Source organism: Agelaius phoeniceus, chromosome 20 (assembly GCF_051311805.1).
Source record: "Agelaius phoeniceus isolate bAgePho1 chromosome 20, bAgePho1.hap1, whole genome shotgun sequence".
In the NCBI taxonomy this organism is placed as follows: domain Eukaryota; kingdom Metazoa; phylum Chordata; class Aves; order Passeriformes; family Icteridae; genus Agelaius; species Agelaius phoeniceus.
In genome coordinates, this window is record NC_135284.1 from 4,182,966 (window position 1) to 4,209,448 (window position 26,483).

Below are 26,483 nucleotides of genomic sequence, written 5' to 3' on the forward strand. Positions count from 1 at the left end.
TAACCCAATGCCTACTATCCAGCTGCCTCTAGAGAGAGAAGTCTTTAAAGAGACCAGCTTTGTACCTATAAATAATGTACACAGCAGAGTACAAAAATGGAGTCAAGGAGAAGCTCCTCCTTACCTGAATGTAACTGCAGCAGCTCTGTGAGAATAGCTGTGGTCAGGCTGTGAGCAGCGCTCGTACCCTGTCATCCATCTTGGCTAAACTGCTTCTGAGAACTAATTCTGAGATTCCAACACTTGAATATCAACTGGTAAATCCCAACTGCCTTGTACTGAAACACATGAGATGCCAGCAGCCAAACGTGGCAAGGTTTTGAACAGTGTGGTTATAATCTTACTTGGAACTAAAGGTCTGCTGGAGTGCTTTGTTAAGTTGGATGTGCTGGAATATGGAGAATTTCTCAATTCTGAACCCCTGCTATAAATGAAAACACTGTGGCAAAAAAATGTAAATAAATGCCACACATATTTTGTGTAAGAGCCCTTCCCAATATCTATAAATATGGTAATTTTGGGGTTTCCCAGTTTTGAGTTTTAAACAGGACATAGACACATTAAATATTACAAAGCAAGCATTTTATTTTTTTCATGGATTAATTTTATAATTTCACTTTTTACTTACCTGAAAACAATTAATGGAAACTAAACGTAGTGTTTTAAAGAGGATTGCCTTTGAAAGAAAATAATTTGTTCTTGAAAAAATAACTTCAATAGCTTCTCAGTTTAACTGCATTTTAATATGAATACAAAACTCATCCTGGGTCAGGCTCTCCAGGAAAACTTTCTCATGATTCCTGTAGCAGTTGATTCATTCCATGCTGCCTTAATTTTGCAGCTTTAAATGGCAGGTTCTCTGCAAAGCCATCCACTTCAAAGCTTCATAAAACAGAGCTTTGAATAAATTACTGAGTTAGAAATTACACTGGCTGTGCCCAGCTTTGTGCCTGGATGTGGGAATACTTGGCACTGGGTGTGGAATTCCAAGGAAAATTGCCTCTTTGTTGGCTTGCCAAAGAGCAGCAAGGAGGAAAACTGCTGCAGATGAGCAGACACGGAAATCTCCAGCTTCCCTTTCCAGAGAACACATCCTGAAGAACTGTTGAATATTAATACACATTATAACTGGTGCAACACTGGGCAAAGAGTGGGATTGACAGGAACTCCTGCTTCTGGAGGGGACATGTCCCAGTGTGGCCACGGGGCAGCACTGCCTGCTGGAACCACTCTTACCTTTAAAATGCATCCCTGAGGATGCCACTGGAATCAACGGGCAGTGGGGAAGGCCCACCGTGTGTGGACACACCATGCTGGGGTGTGGGATGCCCATGCTTCATGAGGCCCAGGCTGGATTATTTTGGATTTTATTTTTTTTTTTTCTCTCTTTTGCAAGCTTTAGATAATCTAATACTGATAACAAGACACTTCTAAGCAGTGACATAGTTGCTTTGTCTTTCACAAAGAGACAGCCCACCTTCCTCTGTATTCAGATTTCTGGTATGTGTGTGTGGAGACGATTTGTCTATAATTGTTTGCTTTCTTCAGAGTCTTTTGAAGTTTAAATCTTCAAGCCAACTCCCTATATTAAAAATAAATTCTTCCAAGCCACCAATAAAATGTCAGCTGTGATTAAAGCCCAACTCCTCATTTTAAGACTTGTCTCCTAAGCACTGTGAGGTCACTCAATGAGTCAGCTTTTGAAAGGACCAGGACCGTTATTGTTTGGGTAAAGCCCAAAGTTCATCATTGCTTGCTTAAATGGTTTCATCACGTTTTAAATGGATTTGCATTGTGCTGAAAGAAATGTAAACTGCAGGAATGATTTGGCAGAGAACTTGTGATATTTCAGGCACCTCAAATCTTGAAAAAACCCTCTGTATTAATGTCGAAGTTGGTATTTCTGGTAAGGAAAAGCTTTACCTCCTGTGTAGTAAAGAGGAGGGTGAAGTGGGAAGCTCTGTCTGAGGCATAAACTTTCAACTGTGTTCTCTTAAAATAAAGCTTGGGAACTGTAAAATCTCCAGACAAGGGCTCTTGTACGGTGCCAAAGTCTGATAGGGCTTTTCTAGACACATGAACTTCATTAATTTTATTCATTAAAATAGCGAGGAAATAGAACAGAGGATTAAGCTGCAAGGAAAAGCCTTGAGAAGCAAGTCCATACTGTTTTCAGGACTATCTGTGGAGCCCGTTTATATTAAACACATTAATTGTAATAGTCTTTAATTACATGAACACATTTTATTTTGTCACTTTTCCTCCCTGTTTGCAGCAGTGCACACTGTTGGGACTATTTGGAGGCAATTAATCACACCAGAGCAGCAAATAAGTTCGAGCAGGACTCTATCTCCAGCCTGTGTCAGTCGTGGGTCTCCCCATTCTCTCTGCCCTTTTCCTACATTCCTAATTAACTCCTCCCTCAGTTCCTCACTGATCCATACAACCCAAACCCCTTTGTATCAGTGCCGTCTGGAGAATTGGGCCTTGGTTTGGAGGAGGAATCCCGAAACAGCAGTTGAATGTCTTGCCCTCCTGCAGTGGAGGCTGGCTGGAGCAGAGGCGGGAGTTCAGGTCATTTAGCTGCCACCCTCGGAACATGCTCAGGTGGGGATGATCGGAGATTGAAATGGTATGAAATCTGTTACAAATTCTGTCAAGTTTCAAGAGTTCTCCTCCTTACACTCTCGGGCTTCCCCGTCAACCTTTGATTTTTGTTAAGCATCAGTCAAACCTCCGGTGCTTCTCTCGGAGGTGGACAGGTGCATTTGTCGAGCCCACCTTTCCCGGACCGGCTGGGTCCGTGCGGGGAGCAGCGGGTCCGCCCGGGCGGCTGCGGGTGGAGCCCTGGAGCCGGGTGAGCTCCAGCTGCCGCGGGAGCGCTGCAGCTCGGCCCGGCAGCGATTCGGGGCGCTGCTGCTGCTGCTGGGAGCCCGGGCGCTCACGGTGTTCACATCCCTGCCCAGATCCCCTCCGCTGGGGCTGTTCCAACCCTCTCCATCTGCCCCGGGGCGCGGTTCACCCGCTTCATGACGGCAAAACGCGGCTTTGCGGCATCCCGGGCAGCCCTCCTCCCGGTGACCCTGCGGTGAAAGCCCGCCGGGGCCGCACGCCGCTCCCCGCCGCTTATGGAACGCTCCAACGGCGAGGGCCGGGGACGGAGGCGGCTCCGCCGTGGCCGCTCATTCTGGCTCTGCCGCGCTAGCACGGGGAGGGGGCGAAGCGCGCCCGTCCCCGGCAGCCTCACCTGCCGCTGGCCCGGGGAGGGGGCGGCCGGGCGGGTCCGCGCTGGCCGGGCCGGCTCTCCCCCGGCCGCGGTGCGGCGGGGCGGGGCGGGGGGCGGGCGCGGCGGCGCCGCTCGCTGATTGCAGGGCGGGCGCTGCCAGTCCGCCGCCTCCCCCGCGCCAGCCGCGTCCCCGCGCCGGAGCCGCACGGCCCAGCAGCGAGCGCCCAGCCCGGCCCGGCCCCGCCAGCCGCCCCCCATGGAGGAGCAGCCCCACCACCACCATCACCACCACCACTATTACTACTACGGGCACCACCACCACCACCCGCAGAGCGCCTACCTGCCGCCGCCCGACGGCCGAGCCCAGCCTAAGCCGCCGCTCCGCCACGAGCACAAGCACGGCGGCCCGCAGCACACGGAGGCGCCGAAGCGGAGACCAGGTTGGAGCGGGCAGCGGGACGGGGCCTGTGACCTTCGCGGGGCGGCGGTGGGGCCCCCCTTCTCTCCCTCCTCCTCCTCCTCCTCCGCCGCCGCCTCCCCCGGCCCGGCTCGAAGCTTCTCCGCCGCGCTGGGGCCGCTTCCTGTCCGCCATGTTGGGGCTGCGGGAGCCGCGGGCCCGCCGGCACCGCCGCCCGCCGGCACGTGGGGCCGGGCCGCGCTGCCCCCGCCGGCCGGGCCCCGGGGGGGCGCGGGGGGCGTCCGGGCGATTGATGAGCGCCAGGATCAATGAGTCAGAGCAGCCGGAGGGGCCCGGCCCCGCCGGCGGCGGCGGGAGGCGGCGCGGCCCTGCCCGGCCCGGCCCAGGGCGCTCGGCCGCCTTCTCCCCGCCGGGGCCGGGGCTGCGGCCCCCAAGGCCGTGCCGAGCCGCCGCCGGCCGGGCGGCAGCGCCGCAGAGGCGGTGGCCGGTCAGCGGCGCGGGGGGAGCCGATCCCGGGCAGGGCCGGAGCCCCCGCCGCGTTCCTGGGGGGCTCCCCGGCTCCAGCAATCCCTCTGGGGGGGTTTCTGCGGGGTCACAGCGAGTGCGTGGCCGCCAGGCGACCCGAGTGCTGCGTACATTTTGCTTTTTTTTCCCTTCCCTTGAATTTTCCTTTTACATAACGAGGCGGGAGGTGGGAGGGGGCCTGGTAGCAGCAGAGCGGGGTCGGCAGTGCCCCATGTGCAGCCTGGGCAGGCAGGGAGGGACCTGATCGGGCACACGCTAAAATAAGTTACCGAGCAAAAATAAGTTGAGAAGTCATTTCACTGTTTGCAGCGTGCCCAGGGTTTTAATGTGTGCCTAGGCTGGCACCCCTCCCTTCCCAGCTCTGAAACGGTTTGTGAGCTTGCCAGATCCTCTTCACCTGTTCTTCTTACCGTCCTGGTTTTTTTCCTCTCCCCTAAATTTTGGTTGCTGCACCTCCGTGTCCAGGCCAAGGCCAGCCGTGCCAAATGTTGATTTGGAGAAAACTCAGGCAGCTGAGCTGTGAATGCTTGAGAATTGGAACTAGAAACTGCTGACACACTGACTTACTGAAATGGATTTTGTTCTTCATTTTATTCTTTCACTCCTCATCTGCAATGGTCTTATGACCACTCTTATTGTTTTGTTTCATTAACAAGTGGTGTCAGAAGTCTTGAGTCATACAAGGTCAGCTGTAACACTGCTCTTAAAAGGGCTTCCTCTTCATGCTATTCTGAAATACTTCATTTTAGAGGATCCCACCGTTCTAGTTCTCTCTGGGGTGAAGTATTTATGGTTAATTTTCTTAACAACATATTTGAAAGATATAGTGGAAGTTGTGGTGGTTACAGATACTTGCATGTAGTAAAATCCTTTTTGATCCCCCTCGGCAAACTCAGTTGTGGAATTTCTGTAAAGATTCCTACAAGGATTCTTGTGTTCCCGACTTGCACAGAACTTGAGCTGTTACATCTGCCAGACATCTGAGGCTCCAGGATGTGAGGGTAACAATGATTTTTTAGTTACAGCACTTAATTTCAACAACATCAGCAACAACAAAAACATTCTTCTCCCAAGCTGGAGTTTTGCCCGCTCCAGTTGTTGAGGGACTCCCTCTCTGTGCTGACTCGGTGCCACCGTGGCTGCAGATGGAGCCTTAGGTGGGTCAGTGGCTGTGGGGGATGTGAGGCTCCCCAGCCTGGGGAAGGAGGACGGATGAGTCAGGGGTGCAGGAGGGATCCCTCTGCAGCTGGAGTGTGTTTGTGGGGCCGGGCTCTGTGTGCTCTCCCCGTCCCCACTGGGGCTCCAGGGCTTCTCCTGGGGCTTTAGCCAGGGTCTCCTCGAAAGCAGCAGGCCTCTGGCCAGAGATGTTTAAAAAGGAAAAAGCAAAGAGGAAGTTGGGGTGGTTCAGTGTGGACTGTCCTGGGCTTCCAGCTCTGCTTGAATTGCACTCCCAGAACCATGGGACCTGGAGTGAACTTCAGAAGGGAAGAGTAAAGCTCAGTCTACAGCACAATCTCATGGTTTTATGAATTGAAGCCCCCAGCAAGTACTTTATTTCTTGGGTCTGAGGCTCATACCAGCTCTCCTGGGGACTCTGAAATACAAGTTTTTCAGTGGGGAAGAGACCCATTGCTAGTGGCAGCAGAAGGGCCTTGCAGGGATGCATTTCTTAGTTCTGTCACCTTTTCAGTGCTCAGGAGCATGTGTAGGGAGGTGCTGGTCACTATTCTGAAATGCAGTGAGGTGGAGATGTGGCCACGTTTTCTTCCCTCCATCTTCCAGCTGGACTTGCACGTGTCCTTTTGGAAATAAAGTGCTTTTTTTCCCCCACTCCTTAACTGAGATGGCATTTGGGAGGAGGTCTGCTGGTGTTGCAGGCCCAGGAGCTGATGGAGATGGTAGGAGTTGTCCCTTGTTCACAGTGTGTATCCTGAGCCTCCACAGATCTTGTCACAAAGGCAGTGGATCCCGCTGTCTTGAAGCATCCTGGGAATTAATTTTTTCCTCTCTGTGACCTGGAAATAGTAGCTGATGAAATAGCTTTCCAGCTTGCCAGTGATCTTCAGTACAGTGTATTTTCCTGGCATAGTATCTGTATTTTCTTTTGCTTTGTTATGTTATCTGTATGTCACTCAGTTATGCGGGAGGCAGTCATGGCTGGTCCTTCCTGCTTAACCCTTCTTGCTGTGCGTTCCAGCAAATAAATTTATGCAGCTTTACCTCAGAGACTAGATATTTTCCTATTTTAAAATGTCTGCATGAGGAAACTGGATATGTTTGGGGCTGACTGCAGCTTTCTGCAATGACAAGTCTAACATTTCACATTCTAATTCTTGCCTTTTGCTGTTTTTGGCTTCCCTCTAGGCTACGGAGAGCTGAATGGTAACGCAGGAGAACGAGAAGTGTCCCTGAAGGGCCTGTGCTCTGATGAAGCCACCGCCCCAGGATCCAGGGTACCCAATGGCAGCCAGCAGCTCGTAGATTCTAATGCCACCCCAAAGCAAACTGTGAAGGCCGGTGCTTTGGGGAAAGCTGGAATCAAAACCAAGAACTTCATTCAGAAAAATAGCATGGACAAAAAGAATGAGAAGTCCTACGAAAACAAACACAGAGAAAACCAGTCCTCAGACAAGCCAGAGGGAGTGTCTATTCCAAACGGCGTGGTGACCAACAATTCCAGCTACATCACAAATGGCTACGTAGGCAAAGGGGCCGACAACGATGGCAGCGGCTCCGAGAGTGGATATACCACACCTAAAAAACGGAAAGGCAGGCGCAACAGTGCCAAGGGTTGTGAGAACTTGAATCTAGTGCAGGACAAAATAATGCAGCAGGAGGTCAGCGCACCAACCTTGAAACAGGAACTTGAGAGTTTCAAGCCTGATTATAGTGAACAAAAGGGGAACCGAATTGAAAATACTAAGCCTGTTTGGAAATATGAGGCTGGGGCTGGTGGAGCAGGCAGGGGAAAGCCTGGGCTCGGGGATGTACCACGGAAAAACTCTGATGCCAAACCTGGGATTAGCAGCAAGAAGTTTGATGACCGGCCCAAAGGGAAGCACGCATCGTCGGCTACATCTAAAGAGGACTCATGGACCTTATTTAAACCACCCCCAGTTTTTCCAGTGGACAATAGCAGTGCTAAAATTGTTCCCAAAATTAGTTATGCAAGTAAAGTTAAAGAAAACCTCAACAAAGCAGCTCAAACCCCATCTACGTCATCCTCATCGTCTTCATCATCTGCTGGGGAAACTCAGGCCCAAACATCAAGTCGACTGTCCCAAGTCCCCATGTCTGCTATGAAATCTGTCACCTCTGCCAGCTTCTCCAACGGGCCAATCCTTGCTGGGACTGATGGAAGTGTGTATTCCCCGGGGGCCCAGCCACTGCTCTCCACTGCTGCTAGTACTGTACCATCGACCTCCTCCTCCTCTGAGTCTGTACCCCAGGACATGAGTACAACTTCGACAGCCCTCGAACAAAAGAAATCTGGCCTTTTTATCTACCCTTCAAATATGCAAACTGTGCTCCTGGGGACAGCGCAAGTCGATTTCCCTTCGCAGACGAATCAGCAGAACCTGGGGGATATCTTCCAGAATCAGTGGGGCTTGTCTTTCATAAACGAGCCCAGTGCTGGACCTGAAACCGTTGTGGGGAAATCTGCGGATAATCAGTTAATGGAAGTGACATTTCAAGGGGAATATCCTGCCACTTTGGTTTCACAGTGTCCTGAAATCATTCCCTCAGGAACTGAACAACCTGTGTTTCCTAAGGCTTATGAGCTGGATAAACGGACTAGCCCTCAAATTCTTAGTGCTGTTCTTAAGCCTGGGACTGCTGTTGAGGGTGGTGTCTTAGCTTTGGAGTCGCATCACACAGGTGACCTACAAAAGGCAGACACCGGTAGCCAAGGTGCTTTAGTGTTTCTTTCAAAAGACTATGAAGTAGAGAATCCTCTGGCCTCTCCTACGAACAATTTGCTAGCCTCCGCCAAAGAACAGAGGTACCAGAGAGGCCTAGAAAGGAAAGATAGCTGGGGTTCTTTTGACCTGAGGGCTGCTATTCTATATCACACTAAAGGTAATGGCTTAACTTGCTGCCTAAGGGCGTTCTCTTCTTTTTTTATTTTATTTTTAGAAGTGCAATATTCTAACATGGTATGTTCCTTCCAGCAATTCTAATTGTTTTAAAAATGACCCTTTTCTTTGCTTGCATATCCTCTCATGGCAATAACGGTCTGGGGAAGTTACTCAAAGGGTTGTTTAATTAATGTTAAGCGGTATTTGTTTCCCTGTTCCCGCGGACAAGCATGAGTGATGTTGAGAGAGATGATACTTAGCAGGTCCTCGTAAGCCACCGAGCATTGGAAGGAGTTAAATGTGTGGTTGCAGCTGCTCTGTTCCAGCTGTACCAGGTGATATTCTGTCTCTGTGAAGGCTTCACAGTCTGTACTCACACCTCTGCCACCAAAGTGTTGCAGCTTCTCCCCTGGGCAGATCAGACCACGAAATCATGGCTTTGAAGGAAAAAGAAATTATTCCTACGACTGTAGGTGTGATTTATTTTTCTAAGTGTGCCCCACACACACTTTTTCCCTGCCCCTGAGTATTATGGCAGCAGCAAGACCAATCTTTTCTTATCAGCTCCTCTGTGAGCTGCAGATTAAATTCTCTCCTTGTCTTTGTAGGCCACATCTTTCAGATGATTTTATTTGCTTTCATGAAGTCCTTTGTAGTCCAGCTCCCTTTTTTTCCTTTTTTTTTTTTTTTTTTTTTTTTGAGATTGAAATGACTCAAACGTGATACAGACACTTTAAAATGGGAACGAAGAGAGGGAAGCCTGTGGCATGGCTTGCTTTCTGCTTTAGCCTCAGCCCCAGAAGCTCTGAGGACTTAAGGCAGTTTTTGGCTTTTGGTGCTGGCTCAGTGTTAGCAGGAGCCTGGTTGGGTGTTCCCTTTTGTCACAGTGTTATTTACTCACTCTTGACCAACACTGGGGCAGTTCCTTTTTCTGACCCCCTTCCTCTCCCTGCTCCCCTCTGCAGAGAGTGGCTACTTGGCTTTGGCAAATTTGCTCTTTTCACCCTCTGCAAAGTTCTTGAATTACCACTTCACAAACTCTGTATGGCATAAACCCGAATGCCTTCCTGTAACAGTAACAAGCCCAGTCATTTAAAAATAATAACTCCAAATATTTTTTCCAGGTCATCTCCCTCTCAAGATGTTAACATTTCAAGCTCTAGTATTCTTGAGAACAGTGTTCATCAATTGATTTTATCTGGTCCTCTCCCTTCTGCTCAGTTTATTCCAGCATTAAAGCAGGCTTTCTAGTCTCGTTTTTTGTGTCTGCTTGCAGTTTGAATCCCAGCTTCCCATCAGAAAGCATAACATGGAAGAAAATCCTGGGTAATCTTTTTCTTAATTTTGCAAATATTCCTTAGACTTCTGTTTGCCTCTGTGTTGTCAGCCTGAACTTGTGGAGCAGCAATTGTGCTGCCAGCAAGGCTCATCAGCTCTCCCATTCTCACTTGCTGTGAAAGGCAGACCTCAGTGAAACAATAGGAACAACAGGAAAATAAAGAACACTCCCATCCCATGTCCTCTCAAGGAGGTGTTAACTTCAAAGCCTGGCTGCATTGAGCTCTTCCAAACGCAGGAGTTAATTACATTTGTTGGCAAGAATGGCCACTTAAAGCACCCGTTAAAATACTGTTCTCTGCTCTTCTTCTGCATGTGAATGGTCTCGCTTTGAGCATCCAGAGCAAACATCCTCATGATGGCCTGGGGATACCCGATCCTGCCCTGGCACTCATCTCTGCTAATTTCTTTTTCACGTTATGTATGTGCCATCGTCAGGGTGTTGCTTAGGGGTAAAAGATGATGGCCGTTTCTAATCAGCATTGTCATTATTGCAGTGATGGGGTGCTCCAAACACCTTGGGTTTGTCTTTCTCCTATTTAGTGTTCAAAAGCTTTACAAAGCAAGAGATCAGGCCAGGTCTTAGTACTTTTGTAATGATGGTGGGTGTTGCATTTCATCTTTGGGGTGAGATGGGTTAAGGGATATTTGGAGGGAAGGTGTCTCCTGTCCTCTCCTCATGGCCGTGGTCCTGCAGCAGAGCCCACCCTGGCTGTGAAATGCCTCAAAAGCAGAACTGCGGGGTGTGGTTGCAGGACAGCAGTGCGAGGGTTAATTCCCACACTGTGCTCTCCGTTTATCTTGGGCTCTTTTCCTGAGGTCCAGCTCCAAGCCAGCCAGTTCCTCTGCAGTAGGAAAAGAGCTATTTCACTCGGTTCCTTTTCACGAGCTGCCTTTTCCTCCTTGCTGGGGAGAGCCTGTGGGTTTGCCTGGGTCGGTGTTAGGGCATTCCGGGCACTCAGACTGTTTGGTTTTGATTTTGAGAATCTCGTGAACTTCTCCCTCTCAGATTGATCTGTTTGCTGTTGAGCAAAGTCTCGGTAGTTTGATCTTTGCATCTGCCCTGCCCTTGGGGTTATGAACACAAAGAGAAACGATCACAGGACAAGGACAGGGGTGAGTGTTGAGCACTCTGGGGTTCTGGTGTGTTCCCTACCCTGAGCTCCATGTGCACTGTTTTAGTGCAAGGATGAAGCCCTGGAGGCTGCAGAGAAGAATGAGCTGTAACGCGAGTGGTTGCAGTGCTTTGAATGTGACAAATGTGCACACTCTTTCCTCCACTGTTTGTGCCTGCAATTGTGACCAGGTTGTGTGGATCCTCATCCTGGACTGTAAATTTATTTGGGAAAGCCTCCAGCTTATTCAGTAGCTTTGTTCCAGCAAACCAGGCTTTCCTGTGCTTGGTTTGCCCAGCAACTGCACAGGACATTTTAAACTGTAATTGCTTCACAGCTTCCCTGTGGAAAGATGGATAGAGGAGGTGGCACCCAGAGAGAGCTGGCTCTGGTACAGTGCTCCTGTAACTCACCACAGTGTCCCCGAGTGCTGGCAGGGCTGGGTGGCTGCAGAGCACAGCGAGCTCCTGGTGCAGGATTCCTGTGTTCCTTTGCCTGTTCCCTGACTGCTTTTTCTCCAGAAGTCAGAGCACTGGGAACATTCAGGATAGGATGATGATGCACTCTCTTGTTCTTCTGGGAAGCTTTTCCTGTTGGTTTCATTGTACCTCTGCTTCAGGCCTTGCTTCTTTCTTTTTTTTTCCCCCCTCTGTTTAAAGGGCAGAAAGACTCCCTTGATCATCTGATCTGCCTGAGTGTAAAACACGATCCTTCAGTGTGGCTGCCTTCACTGACAGCCCGTGCTGCCTGCAGTTTGTGGTGGTGCCTTGAAACGCTCACGAGTGACAGATCTGATTTACCAAGGGAGATCTGATTTAGCTCAGCACTGGTGGGCCTGCTCTGGATGTGCTTGGAGACAGGGATGGGCTTCACACGGGAGACCTGAAGGCCCAGGAAGGAGTAGTGCTCTCATTTCAAGTCATTGTCCCCTGTCTAGGTTAGAAGTTGAACTTCTGCCTTGGTGTGGCATTGCCAAAATCCTTATCTTTTTGAGGTAAAACTGATTCTTGAAGATATTTTGGTCCTTCAGATAAGGAGGCTGAGTGTATGTCAGCTTTGCTTGCATCAAAACCAGCATCTTCTTACTGCTTTAGTCCTTCTTTTAAAGACAGCTGGATGAAGCACTTCATATCAGAATAATTGTCAACACTTTGGAGAATTTTGTCATGTTCAGGCAATTGCAGTCTTCCAGGCCAGGCTGTCACTAACACTGAGCTCTAGATAGCAAGCTTTGTGGTGGGAAGCTCAATCATTTGCTTGTCCTGAGCTAAAAAGCAAATAATCGAGGCCTCCAGCTCAGCTGCAGAGCAGCGGAGACCACATGGGTGGAGGAGAGGGAACTGCAGGGTTTCCCTTGCTCTTGCCCCTGAATTTCTGCCTGTGCTGCTGCTTTGTTCCTTCTGAGCACTCAGTTGCAGCAGCAGCAGCATCTCTGCTTGCATGAAGAAGCAGGAGAGCAGCATGGAAAATAGAGCAAGGCAGCGTGGGCCAGCCAGGAGCGGCGTTCGCCGGAATGGTGAACTGGGTCAGAAGAAATAGCAGAGCTGTGAATTCAGCAATTTTCATCCTTTACATCAGGAGAGGGGGGAAAAAAAGCCTTGGTTTCCCATCCCCCTGTGGTGGGAAGGGGTTAGAGCTCTCTCTGTTGGTTATGGCCTTGTGGGGCTTGAGCTGTGGGGCAGAAGCTGATTTAATTCTCCTTCCAGTCCCTGCTCTTTCCAGTTGTCAGGATGAGTACAGTGTATGCTGTACAGCCATGTGTCTCCACAGCATGGAATACTTATTCTTTGCTTTGTTTCCAGGGCAATCCCTATACTTAATCATTGTCCTGCAGGTACAAACAGCAAACAAAAATCAGACAAACAAAACATCAGACAAAAATGCTCTCTTCTTGTTATTTCTTTACTGTTGTATTTTAGGGACAATTTTGGGATTTATAAGGACAGTGAAGTAGTAGCAAGGCATTGTGCAGACATTTCGGTTTGCAGGGGCTGACTCTCTAGCAAGGAAAATGTGTGTAAAAGTGCCTGTCTTAGCATGTTATTTCAGAAACACTTTTTTCCCCCTCCAAGGTTATGTACCAGTCCTGCTGTAAAGTTTATTGACCTATGAGGAATCCCAGCACAATTCACCAGAGTGTGCCTTAGTCTTTTCCTGACATCAAAGCTTTCCTCCAGTGACCCTTTGTTTCACTGATAGTCCCCAGAAAAAGTGGTTTAGGTGGATGTGGCTGGGACTGTCTGCCCCAGGCAGTTCCTTAGCAAACCACAAGCCTGAGGGCTGTGGAGAATCCAGATAATTGTAAAAAAAATATCCTGGAAAAGGAGAGGTTGGAAGGGGCACAGGAGGTGACCTGGTTCTGCCCATGGCTTGGAGCGGGGCTGGCTTTGATGCTGGGTTGTGCAAGGGTTTGTTGGTGGCGTTTTCTCCAGATGGGTTGGAGTCCACTTGAGAAGAAAGTTTGCTGCTTCCCCAGCCCCATGTCTGGTTTTGGGAATGGTGGCTCCTGTTGGGCAGCTCTTTGGAAAGCAGCAGTTTTGGGGCAGTATCTCAGAGACTGGATTCAGGCTGATGGTGAAGATACCCCTGTTCTCATCCAGGGTAGGAGTCCTTTGCTTAAACTCACTCTGGAAGCTTTATCCAGGGAAAAGAGGCTCAAGAAAAGAGCTCTGAGCTGAAAGCAGGCTTGAGGCCTCTTGCATGCCCAGTTCTTGGGGGTTGTCCTTCCTTCTACTTGGCTGGAGCCAGGCATTGGCAGCAGTGGCTCTGCTGAGCTGCCTGTCCACCAGGTCAGTCACAGGTGATCACAGCCTCAAGCTGGTAGGAAAACTTAACTGTATTACCAAGTAAAACAGAATAAATCATACAATTCCATTTTAAGATTGAAAAAATCCCATTTTTCCCTAATTTTATGCTGCAGTTAGCCTAGGACTTTCTTTTCCCTTGTGAAGTTGTTTCACTTGGTCAGTGTGCTGTCCCCTGTCCCTGTGCTGCCAGGTGGAGGGGAGGACCTTGCTCTGCTGATGGCAGGTGATATTTAGTAAGAGCTGTTATTGCATTGTTTGCTGATGGTCTTTGGTTTTGTAGCTTGGTCCTGCTGAGCATTTGCCAGCCAGTGTGTCCAGGTGTCTGGGATGTCCAGGACACTTTACACCACCCTCCCTCTCTGAAGGAGGAGAAGGGAAATTGAAGTCTGAAAAGGCTTAGCTTTGTTAGATTTTTTTAAAACAGAGTTTTGTCAACTTGGTAATTTTTTGGTATGTTCTTAACAGTATCTCTGTTTGTATATCTGTTTGTCTTATTGTCAGATACTCTTAATACGTGGAGTTCACATCCTTGTGGTGTCCAGAGCAGTTAAAGCCAAATGAGGTGCACAAGACAATGGTCTGTGCACGGGGATATGGTGCTTCAGCTCTGCCTTGTATTTCATGCTCAAGCATTGCTCTAATGTGCAGGAACCAACAACTTGAGAGTAGTTTTCTGTCCTGTGCCTTTGGGGAAAGCTATTAAAATGGGAGATGTTCTTTAGCTGTTAGGAAATGATGCATCAAACTGCGCTGAATGGAAAACTCACTCCACAGGAGGTAATTTTAGTAGCTGGTTCATTTTACTTCAGGGGAATCTGCATCTGGCAGATGAGGGAGGCAGTCCCTCGCCAGCCTGCTTCTGTCCCTGGGGTGTTAGAGGCTGGCTACTATTCCCAAAGCACTTAGGGCTCCCCAATAGAAGTGCAAAGTGTTGCTGTTACTATCCTGACGCAAAAATAACAGACCTCGTAAAATTTTGTCAGGGCCTTCCTTACAAAAGGTTTAATTGTGCAAGAAGGGCTGGCAATATTTATTTGCATGCAATTTCCTGCCCCAGGGAGCTGGAGATTGTAGGGGACAAAGGACAGATGAAGGGTTGGAGAAGGGAGGCGATTGATGGAGGTGACACTTGGCACACATCGTGCTGAGGCCGTGGGTTTTGTAGGGCTTTTTCTTCCTCCTTTCCTGTGCTGGTTAGTTTACTCACTGCCTTGTTCTGTGCTTTACTGCACATCCCATGTGACCTGATAATCTCTTACCATTCCCTTTTCCTAGCCCCTACCAAGGTCCTGTCACCCTTTCTGGCAGAAAAGAGGCTCAAAAGTGGTTCTTGGAAAATTGTGTTCCGACTAATACCCATTTTCTATAATTTTGTCTATTGAACTTGGGCACAGGGTACAGTCAGCATCTTAAAAAATATTCTAGCTCATGAAATTCCAACGTGATAGCAGCTCAAAGTAGTTATTTTGAATGGTTCTCTAAAGATGCATCTTTGTTTGGGGGATATTTTAAAGGAAGAGCCTTCTGTTTCTCAGCGTTAATGAAAAGAACATTTAACTTTGCTGCTATTTCTTAGGTAAACAAAAGCATGTGCATGTCCAGGGAGAACTGGGAAGGGTTTGTCTTTAGCCTGCACACGTGTTGTAGAGGTAACCTGTGGGAAGACCTGCAAGCCAGGTGTGTGGAGCATCACACCTTGCTCCTGGACAGTGTGTTGGCAGCAGCTCTGCAGAGACGTTCTCGCAGCAGCCCTTGCCTGGTGCCTCAGCACACGCATGCTGTGAACCATGTGCAGCTCGCTGTGTCCAGCACTTCTCATTTCACACTCACTAAGCATCAACTTGGAAAAATCATCTCTCCGGGCTCCTTGTTGAGGCTGTAATGTGCAGAGCAGCGTTGGAGTCAGAGTAGTAAAGCCTGAAGTTAGATTGTGATATGTAGGACTGGTGAATGGTGATGACATTTCTGATGCTCAGCTTGGCTCTCTGACCCTTAAGACCATGTTACAGCTATCCCTTTGCCTTTTACTGCTGGAATATTTGTGTCAAATTTGTGTTGGGCTGGAGCTGTGCTGCTGGGTGGGAGGAGGGTTGGCTCTATTTGAAAGCCCCAGCACAACTGCCACACTTGGAAAATTAAAGTGTGTTTGGAGTGGTCTCTAATGGCAGCATCAATCTGCATAATAACAATGGTCTCCTTTTGCCTCCACAGAAATGGAAGCGGTTTGGAATTTGCAGAAGCAAGGTAAGGCTGTTGGAAGGGATAAATGTACGAAATTGCTCTGTCTGTGGTGAGGGGGGATGAATGAGAGCAGGTTTTCTCTGTGTCTGGAGATGCCTTGGTTCAGTTCTTCAGCTCCTGTGCTTTGTAGTCTGGATTTATCTCTGTTTCAGATCACTGAAAGTCAGGACAAAAAGCTTTGCTATGATGGTGAGCTGCTTGGAGAGAAGCAGAGTCTCTAGAAGAGCAATAAACCCAGTGTCAAATTAGATTTAATGACTCTTCCTTATGTGTATACAAAATTGCTTTCTATTTCTGGTGTTGGGTGTCACGTCCAATAATAAGTTTTAAATTCTGGTGTATCCCCTCAAGTCACCTGAGAGGAGATTTTTTGGTGGGAAGAGCTATGTGTGGAGACCTGTGTGCTGCTGTGGGGAGCAGGCTCTGCTCTGGGGGACCCAGCCTGGCCTTGGGGTGCCTTGGCAGGAGGGGGACATCCGAAGGAAAAATCTGTTAACAGCCAAGTACTTTGTGTTTATTTTCAGCCACAGGGCCTGAAAGTACCTTGTCCAAAACTTAGGATTCTGCTTTCTTTCCAGATCCCAAAAGGATAATCACTTATGATGAAGCCATGGATCGCCCGGATCAATGAAGGTAGCAAGACAAGACTGCCTGTTATAACCTTTCTGCAGCATTTGTGCTGTTCGTGGGGGACAAAAAGGCTTTTATGCTCCTTCTAAATCTTCAGTGCAGCAGAGGAACCATAACTAGAATCACAGGATAATATATACAAATATATATATAGTTATTTAAAAATGGCAACTGAAAGTAATTAGACTTCTTAAGGAATCTGAAAATTTATTTCAACGAGACTACACACGTGATTATTTAATCTCCGGTACTGAATAGATTTTTTTTTTCCCATTTTTGTTTTGTTTTGTTTTTGTTTAAAGAGTGAATGCAAGTGATTAAGGAATACAGACTCAATTACAAGCCCGGTTTCAAAGTTCCTGCTGTCGTCTACATGGGCAACAGCAACCCACTGGAGAGGCATTTCCACTTGACAAGGTTTCTGTTTCTTGTTCTGTGACTGTAGTGACACACTAATCACAGGGAAATCAGGATGAATCACCATCCTTCATCTCCTCTTTCCCTTCCACCTCCCCTGTTTGGTTTCTTTTTTTTTTTTTTTTCTTCTGATTTGTTTTCCATTGAATGCTGGAGAAACGCCTTGAAGTTTGCAGAGTTCTTTTTTATTTTTTCCAGAGAATTATAATCCGCATGTTTTGCCAGGAGTTAAGCAGCAATCCTATGCTGGTGATATTGTCTTAAAAGGATCATTCTGCTGAGGGAAAGATGGTAAATACTGCAGTTCTAGGATGCATGGTGAAGTCACACAGTTGACCTGGCTCCTGTTACACGTTGGACTATTGCAACTGAAGAGTTATTTCATTTTAAAAGACAACATGGAAAAATAAGCAATCTGTTTAGGCATTTAATATGGAGGGAAAAAAAAAAACAAAAACAAAAAAACCCTACTGTTCCCACAGTTTAATGCCATTGTATTACTGGGAGCAAGAAAAAAAAAAAAAAGACAAAAAAAACTATCTTCTGCTTTCAACTGTAGGTGCTTCATATTTGCTCTGTCTGTCTCCTAACACTAAATGTGCTGGATTTTTTTCCCATTTTCATTGGAAAACTGAAGAGGAATTGAGTTCTGCTAACTTTCACCCTTCCTGAATTATTTTTTCTCTTAAAAAAAATTTCAAAATAACAAAAAAATGAAAAAAGTTTAAAAAAAAAAGAAAAAAATGGGAATTTGAATCCTTTTCAATTTGTCCATAGAAGGCCAATGGCTGGGCTTCCTGCCCCTTGGAAATGCTCTTTTATATTTTAATGCAGTCTGTGTATTTCCGGGCTCTGCTTCTAATTATCTCTTAATAAAAATATATTTTATTACAAAAAAAAAAAAAAAAAAGGAGGACTTAGGAATGAAAATAATAATTTAAAAAAAAGTAAAAAAAAAATAATAATCCCAGGGAAAGGAAAGCTTCCTAGCAGTGGTAGGGAAGGCTGAGCAGAGTGCAGGCTCCAGCTGTGTAACCCCTCTGTCCCATTGCAGCTTGTGTAATGTGTCCCAATCATCTGGGGGTCGGGTAGTTTTTCTGGGTTTTTTTAAAAGGTGGAAAGTTCACAGGGTCCAGTGCAAGAGTGAGAAATGATTAAAGCAGAAATGGGTTTGTTGGCCAGCCCCAGCTCCCCAGGTACCCAGTGCTCATCGTGGGTGTTGGTGGCCTAATCCTGGCTTTTCAAATCAGCAGCAGTTGGTGTCTCTAAAATGAGACTGGACCCTCTGGGGCATTAGGAGGAAAAGATAAACCCAAAATTTTGGAATGTCCTTCGTGCTTAGATGTGTCCATCAAGACATGGGGCTGCTGTCCGGTCACCAGAGGGTCCCACAGGGCTCCATCCTCAGACCATTTCTCTCCAACATCTCCTTAACAATCTGGGTTCAGGACTCAGAGAGATACTAATTCTGCTGACACACCAAACTGTGAGGAACTGTTGACACCCTCAAGGGCAGAGAGCCCTCAACAAATTAGAGATGGGCAATCACCAACTGTCTGAAGTTTACAAGGGTGAGTGTCAGATTCTGCACCTGGGATGGCAGCCCTGGAGGCACTGGGAGGCTGGAGAGCAGCACCATGGAAAGGGAGCTGGGGCTCCTGGTCCATGGCCCATTGGATCTGAGTCATCAGTGCCCTGGCAGTCAGGGGGCTCAACAATGTCCTGGGGGGCACCAGGCCCAGCAGGACCTGTCCTGCTCTGCTCTGGCCTCACCTCGAGCTCTTGGGGCAGTTCTGGGCACCACAACATTAAAAAGACCCTTATTAGAGAGCATCCCAAGGAGGCCATGAGGATGGGGAAGGGTCTGGAGGGGAAGCCTTATGAGATCACTTGGTTTGTTCAGCTGGAGGAGAGGAGACTGAGGGGAGAACACCCTCCCAAGGGGCAGCAGGGAGGCAGGCACCAATCTCTTCACTCTCATGACCAGTGACAGGGCGTAGCCTGAAGCTGAGTCAGAGGAGGGTTAGGTTGGATAGCAGGAAGAAGTTCTTCACCCAGAGGGTGGTTGAGCACTGGAACAGGCTCCCCAAGGAAGTGGTCACAGCACCAAAGTTATCTGAGTTCAAGAAGAGTTTGGACAATGCTTTCAGGCACAGGGTGGGATTCTTGGGGTGTCCTGCATAGGGCCAGCAGTTGGACTCGATCCTGATGGGTCTCTTCCAACTCAGAATGTTCTATGATTCTATCGCTTTCTTTTTTTTTTTTTTTCTTTTTTTTTTTTTTTTCTTTAGTAGGAGTATGTAGCATGTGGGTTTTTTTAATTGTTTTTATACTTTTAATAAGATTGTTCCTGAATGAGACACTTGAGTTCATGGTGGGACAATGAAACTGAAATTCTGTACCTTGTGTAAGACGCTCGCTTTCTGCCACGCTTAAACATTTGACTATGGATTGCCTACTCCATTTGATGTATCCAGAGCTATATAGTATAATACTGAATGTGATACTATATAGTCATCATGTATTGTATCAGTCCAGGTTCAGAAATGTGTGGTTGGCCAGTCGCAAATAGTTCTGTTTCACCTATAAACTTGTACCACCTCTGCAGGTGTGTGTAACTTTGAGATGCATAACATGTTTACAGATGTGCCCAACATCTAGTCCTCCAACGTTCCTATTTTTAATTCTGTTGAGTCTCCCAACTGCTTGCCAAAAGTTGGAATTGCCTCCAGCTCCCCTGCTGAAGAGCTGGGGCATTCCTGAGCTTTAAAGTGTTGAACAAACTGGATATTGGGGCTGGGAAAATGAAGGTGGAAGAAATGTTCTTTTTCCTTTTTTATTATTATTATTATTATTTTCAAAAAGTTGAAGGCTAATAGCAAAGTTTCCAGTTTGTTTTACTGGCTTTAAGGCTCTGCTGTGTATTTATTTGCCTTGTGTAGTCACTTGTCGCCTTAAGGGCTGGGTTCCATTAAAAAAAAAAAGAAAAAAAATTAAAAAACCACCCTGTTTTGCTTCCCTGGGGTCTGTGCTGTCCTGTACCCCTGCCCCAGGTCTGTGCTTGGGGCAGTGCAGGAGTTGAGCAGCACTAACCCTGCACCTCTAGAAAGGTCTGAGTCTTGCTGAATATTTGAGGACTCTCATCTTGGCCTAGTCCAGTCTGTCACCTGAATAGTGAAAGAAATGCTGAGAGAAGCTCGGTTCAGCGATGGGTTGGGCTGGATTCCCCCTGATGCTCATCTCTGTGGCTTTGCCTCGCCAGCGGGACCCATCCAGAAACACCCTCGGCAGCACCTTCTCTGCTGTATTTCTGCCCATCCTCTGTTGAGATGTCTGTCTGTCTGTCTGTCTCCATGAGCTCCACGGCGTGTGCTCAGCGCTAAGCAGTTAGGAATTCCTCTCTCTGAGCTCCTGTAGCTCCAGCTGCCTGGTGTTTCTGGGATAGACAATTGCCTAGAGCCAGGCAGGACCATGGAAGGAAGTTCCTCGTGCTGTCGTGTAACTCACCCTGTCGCTGTCTGCAGTCCTCCCCAAGTCCTCACACAATTCTTAACTGAGCACTTATTAAAAATATCTTAAGATTTAATCTGTTTTCTGATTATTTTTGTGTAAACTTATAAAAAAAAAAACAAAAAAGAAAAAAAAAACACTGAAATTGAGCTGTGACTAATTTAGCACATTGAAATAACGATAAGGTGTTACTGCTAAGTCTCATGTTTTGTTTTGTTTTGTTTGACTCAGAGTATTAGTACTGTAGCATAAACCAAATACAGCCTGGGAAGGGGAGCAGCAGCCTCCTGTCCTGGGTGTGCACCCGAGGGTGTCTGTGGGGGCGAGGAGCCGGCGGTGCGTGTGCGAGCAGCTGACCTGTGAGGAAGGAGAGCGAGCGTGTATTTATTTGTGCCATTGTTTGCATTACACTGAGCAAAGAAAGTTTTAAATCAAAACCCCTTCAGTATGTCTAGTATTGGAAAGCAGCACTAAGGGTGAGATCATGACCTATTTTTTTATTAGCTATGAAGATACTAATTCAGGTTAAGGCTTCTCTCTTGTTTCTGTTCCAGTTGTGAGTCCCTTTCCTCTGGTTCCCTTTCCAAGCTGTTTTTTTTTTTTTTTTTTGGAGTGAGGATTCCTGCACAGGCAGGGGCTGTCTCCTTTCTCCTCTGGTCATTCCCCACCTCTCCTCCTCTGCCAGCAGGTTCCTTTGGGTGTGTCTTGTACAGGGTCTTGCGTAATAGAGACTGGAGTGTTTAGTGCCAGCCAGATCCAGCTTGGGATCTGCTTGCTTTTGGTGGATCATGGAGTGTTCATGTGCTCCAAGAGGTGCTTTTGCAACTGCTCCATGACAGTGGTTTGGGGCCTTCAGTCTCTGCTCTCTCCCACTCCACCCATTTGGTGGATTGGCAAAGCAATGGCTTTCAAGCTTTGCTTGGAGTTTGGTTTTAGTTTAAACCCACCTCAATCCTCTGTGAAACCTGGTAGAAATCTCCTGTCTCTTTGACCAGTGGGTACCTCCAGGGCATGGATTCTGTCACTAACCCACTTCAAACCTTTCTGAGCTAGTAAATCCCACTTTTTGCCTTTCATAGCTGCTGTGGACTTCTTTGAAATGTGGAAAGAAACCCAATTCTCACTAGGTTGTGAGTCCAGCGCCTGACAGTGGGTGATGGGTAGCTAAATGGAAAGGAAAATTGCTTCCTGCTAGGAAAAAATAGGAAAAAAAAGAGCTGGAAGTTGTGCTCCCAGTTGTGTGTGTAATTAGTGCTTTCACCTTCAAGGCAGTGTTACAATAACACCATAGTGTCCTTTCTGAAGTGGCCAGTGGGTGACCTCAGGGACATCTGGGAGTGATGGCATTTGCAGCCAGAACTGCCGGTAGTTTTCCTGTGTGTCCAGGTTTTGATCTTGATTCAGTGAATTGCTGTGGTGTCCCAAGCTTTCAGGACTCTTGCCCTCTCATCCCTAGAAGACATTTCTGTCCGTCCATCAGTTGTGATTTTTCTTAGAGAGGCTGTTTACAAGGGAACTCGTTGAGGTTGGGAGGAGAGAGAACAAGGAGGATTCACCCACTTCAAAGCTGCTGCACGTTTTCACACTGGTGTGTAAGGCAGGAGAAGGGCTGGTGTGGTGGAGTAGCCAAGGAAGCCAGAGTAATTCTGGCTTTGGCCACCACCAGAGTGTTTTTCCATGTGGGAAAACCCTAGTGCACACAGCTGGGAAGCAGGAACCAGGGCTGGTGGGAAGGAAATCTCCATGGGCTACCTTCCAGGGATTACAGAGCTTTAGAGGTTTGCCCAGTACATGTTATACCCCAGGGTCAGGCTGGCTCCTCTGTCCTGCCCAAGATCCTCTAAAGCAACAGGAGAGTGAAGCTGTGGATGTCTGGGGAGGTAAAGAACCCTGTGGTGGCCTCATGTCCTGGGCATGAGCCCATTCCCTGTGCTGGGACAGGAGCAAGAGTCCTGCCTGTGCCCTCACCAGGGGATGCTGAGCTGGGTTTATCTTGACTGTTAATCAGAAAGCTTCGTATAACGTGTCCAGAGCTCTAAAGCCATTTTGTAAGATAGCAGTGTCCCTTTTCTACAGCCTTATTAATGAGTACAAGATCTTTAAAAAGAAGAAAACAAACAAACAAAAAAAAAAAAAAGAATTGCTCATTTCTTTCTGTGGTATGAAACTTGTGTACTGCGAACTTCTGAACATTTAGCAAAAATACAACTTACAGGTTTCTTAAAAAAAAAAAAAAAAAAAAACCAACAAAAAAAATCCCCAGCCTGTCTGCTTTCCATACGGTCTTTCCTCAGGTGCTAAATAAGGGTTCCAAAAATGGATACTGCTTTAGGAGTTCCTGCTTTATTCTTAAAATACATATTTTTTTGCTTAGGTGTTGTAAAGATATTTTAACAAGAATGTTTTTTTTTTTAATGTAAATAAGATTGTGTTTTTAATTTTTGTTTTATCTCCTTTGTGTCCATATTGAATAGTCTAATTTTCATTTTGAGAAGGACCCTCTTATGCCCTTCCCTGAAGACATTTCATTAAGTGTTGCTGCATTTAAGAACGAATCTACAACTGTTCATTGTCTTGGATTAATGCTGATGCTGCTGCTATAAGTAACCCTGAAAATAAGAATGTGTGATGCACTTTTGTTTTTCGTTTTTGTTGTTTTGTTTTAACATGACCATGTAGTTCCTCTGCAGATAGCTGAACCCTCCTGTAACACAGCCACTAACTGGGGGAGTGTAGGAACTGGGGGAGCTGGGGTGTAGGACAGGGGTGGACCTGATTTTGGTGCTGACCTATGGGAATTTCTATGCAAACGCAAGCAAAGGAGAACTCTTTAACTTGAGAGAACACTGTGCTATTTTATTTTTTATTATTTCTTTTTCTTTTTCTCTCCTTCCTTTTCTCAAGCTGCTATTGGAAGGGTAGTGCAAATCCCTGAGGTTTTCAACTTCTCCTTCCTCCATGGCTGGTGGTGCAGGAAAGGTGCCTGAGTAAATTGTAAGGTAGAAAAAACCTCAGTCAGCTCTTGTCTTGTCTCTGGTTTTAATATATTTGTTTTCTATTTGAACTTATCTATAGAAGGAAATTGCTCATCTCTAAAAAAGCTCTTTTGAATGCTTTGTCTCAATGTGCAGTTAACCAGCAGTATTAAGGATTGCATGGCCTCCGTCCCGCCCTTATCCCAGTGCTGGGGACCCACCAGCTCCTTCTCCACCTGGGGAGCACTTGCTGCCTGGGCTTGGATGTTTTCCAAGAAAAAAGTGAGGTGAAGCCATCCACCCAGCCCAAACCTGCCAGTAAAAGGCTTAGGGAGCAGTGGAGGGAGGTCTCACTGCATCAAGGCACTTCTGTGAGGCACAGGCAGGTGCAGAACCTCTTCTCTTTATGGGTCACACCTGGACCATGGTGGGGGATGTGTACCCTGGAGGAGGAGTTTACTGGAGGGGAAAAAGGGATTTTACTTGACTATTTATAGAAGATCCTTTAGGAATATAAAGCACCTCTCTGCAAAGTGGGGTAAGAGTAAGGAAGGTCCAAAGTCGTGTAGGAAAAACACTTGGGGATTACAACTGCCTGGAAAATAGTCTACAAATACATAGGCCAGAGCTTTCTGCCTGTTTAGTTAGTTTTTTCTTTTTCAGACAGCGTTTGCTCTTTTGCACACCGAGGTGTGTGTGTACATCTGACTCAATGTGCCTTGCATGTGTGCTTAGTCTTTCTGGAGAGAGGTGGTGGGGTGTGAGCTGGGGATGTGGCCACAAGGGCCACTCCCCATCCACAGGGTTCCTTAATGTCCCAGTGACCCTTGGGATCAAAATGAGAGCTGGACTCCAGCCTGTGTGGTGGCTGTCTTAGTTTGGGGATGATGTCCTGTGCAGTGGCACCTGTGACTTGGGAGGGGAGTGGGAGGGAGAGAAGGAAAAGCTGCTTCGCTCTTCTGCGGACAAAAAATCAGCATTGCCACGGTTCACCTGCAGAGCCAAAACATCTGAGGTCTGGAACCGGCTTTGCTGGAGTTCAGGCTCTCTGTGGCACCATGATCCCATTATCCAGGGAATTTATTCCCTGCCAGGTTGTGGTTCTTGTTTCTGTGGGGTTTACAAGATTTTTTTTGTAAAGGAGAAGTTAACACGCCTTGCTTGAAGTTAACGAAATCCAAACGCTTGTGTTTGCAGTCAGTGACTCAGAACTCCAAGCTGTGCAATTCTGGGTTCTCCATCTCCCGCCCCAGCGTGTGATGATTCTGTCCGAGTCTTTCTGTACTTCTGCCACAGTAAATGTGAAAGCTTGCTTGCATTATTTTTTAGAAATGCATTTTGCACACTCGGGTTTCGCTGAAGCTCCGTGAAAAGGTTAGTTTGAAGCAGATGAATAAAGCTATGCACATGTTTTGAAAGTTTAATTTGTGTCTCATTACCAGAAGTGACTTATCTGCCCTCTTTTGCATTCCTGTGCTGTCATTGCCTCCATTCTCTTCACCATCTCGGAGGGTATGATGTAAGGTGACAGTTCTTTGCTGACAGCTGTAGCAGAAAACTGGCGCTTCTTGATTTTTTTTAGTAGCCTTTCTCTCTCCTTTGCTTTTCTCTGTATCTCTCTGTATAGCTATATAAATATATATATTATTTTTTTATTTTAAAGAGCCTACTTTAGTAGTTGAATCGGAGGGAGCGGGGTGTTCTGGCTTGTGTTTCAGATACACTCTGTGCTGTCGGATGAACCAGTGCCCTTTTTGTCTCCAGGGAGAGCGTGGTGGTGGCACCCACTGGTGTCCCCATGGGGACAGGGAGCCCCCACGCCAAGCAGCTTTGGGGAGGGGATGGAGACCAGTCCACTGCGCTGCAGGCCAGTGGCATGGGCAAACTCGAGGCTTCTAATGACAAAATGAACCAAGAGGAATCCTACTGCTGTGTATTCCCACTGTGAGGCAGGAGGGACAGTGTTCCTCACTCTACCGCTGCGAGGCTGGAGCGAAGTCTGGGTTTCCTCCAGCCTCAGGGGTGAGAGCTTTATTTTGGTTTTGTTCTCATGCGTTAGGTGCATTGGGTTGCAGGTACCACCTTTGGAAACACGTTGCTTAGCCCAGAGCCTGTGTGCGGGAGAGTCGGGATTTTGTGACGGGAGAAGGACCCTGACAGTTTTCTCCTCCTGTTCCCTTCGCCATGGCAGAAATTTGTACTAACTTGACAGCTTTTTTTCATACAGAACAGGGCTGCTTTTCTATCTACCATCACACGTGTACTTACACACCTTCAGTGGCTTCCCAGCCTCTGAAGGTCCTCAACTTGTTTACTGGGGGGGACTGATGCCCCTCTCTCCCCCTTCCCTGAATATTTCAGTGTTAAGGGCGGTGCAAAACACAACCGCGCGCTTCGACTGCGAGCTGGGGCTGGAGGGATCCCTGCAGGCAGAGCTGGGCAGGGTCTGTCTCCTCTCCTGCCCCCCTTCCCCGTCGATAAGTTCTCATTTCGTTCCTGGTTTGTATTCCAATCGCTGCGAGGGGTTGTGCTCTACCTGCTCAGGAGCTGAATTACCTCTGACCTGCGGAGAGGGGCAGCCCCTCTTTGGTGTCGATGTTGTAGTGTGTGACCACACGGATCAGTAAAGGTAGTCTTTGTTTCCTTCTCCCCTCCCCGGTAATTTCTGATTAGGTGAATGCACTCGGTGTGCCCAGCTGGAAAAGCGTTTTCCCAGTGGTGAGAGGGTGGCTAGAGGAGTTTAGTGTAAAACCTGCTGTAGCTGTGTCTGGCGCAGCCCCTTGCGCTGGTGTGGGTGATGTCACGGACTGTAAGGATAGGTAATGTCCATGAGCTGTAATGGCATGATGTATCTTTACCAATGATGTCATACTTCACACTAAATGTTTAAGAAAAAAGAAAAAAGAAAAAAAAAAAACCTTACCTGAAATTTTGTTTATTCTGCACCAACAGGTCTTCAAAATTTATCCAAATTTTATTATTTTATCAGGAAAAAAAAAAGAAATTTGTGTAGATCGAATACGTTAAGACAGACAATAAGTGATGTAAATTGTTGAATAAAAATTTTAAAGTTTGTGGGTGTCAGTGTGACTTTCTTTTTTGCGTTTTCAAGGAGCAGCCTGGGTTTGGATCCTAAAGACCTGGCAGTGCTGGCCATAGTGCCCATGAGCTGTGTGTATGCAGGTGGGGTGGATCCAGGTGT

General features: G+C 47.3%; 1 protein-coding gene across 2 annotated transcripts; it reads left to right on the forward strand.

Moving 5' to 3' along the window:
• The first annotated feature begins 3,365 nt into the window (after positions 1-3,365).
• On the forward strand, positions 3,366-26,355 carry NUFIP2 (nuclear FMR1 interacting protein 2). 2 transcript variants are annotated; one of them, XM_054647091.2, is made up of 5 exons: positions 3,366-3,666; positions 6,534-8,249; positions 15,720-15,752; positions 16,328-16,382; positions 16,682-26,355. In XM_054647091.2, the coding sequence occupies exons 1-4, from the start codon at positions 3,483-3,485 to the stop codon at positions 16,378-16,380; spliced, it is 1,986 nt and encodes a 661-aa protein (XP_054503066.1). In that variant the 5' UTR covers positions 3,366-3,482; the 3' UTR covers positions 16,381-16,382; positions 16,682-26,355. The 2 variants fall into 2 exon arrangements, with proteins under 2 accessions (XP_054503066.1, XP_054503065.1); XM_054647090.2 differs by having other exon boundaries at positions 16,328-26,355.
• Positions 26,356-26,483: the final 128 nt, after the last annotated feature.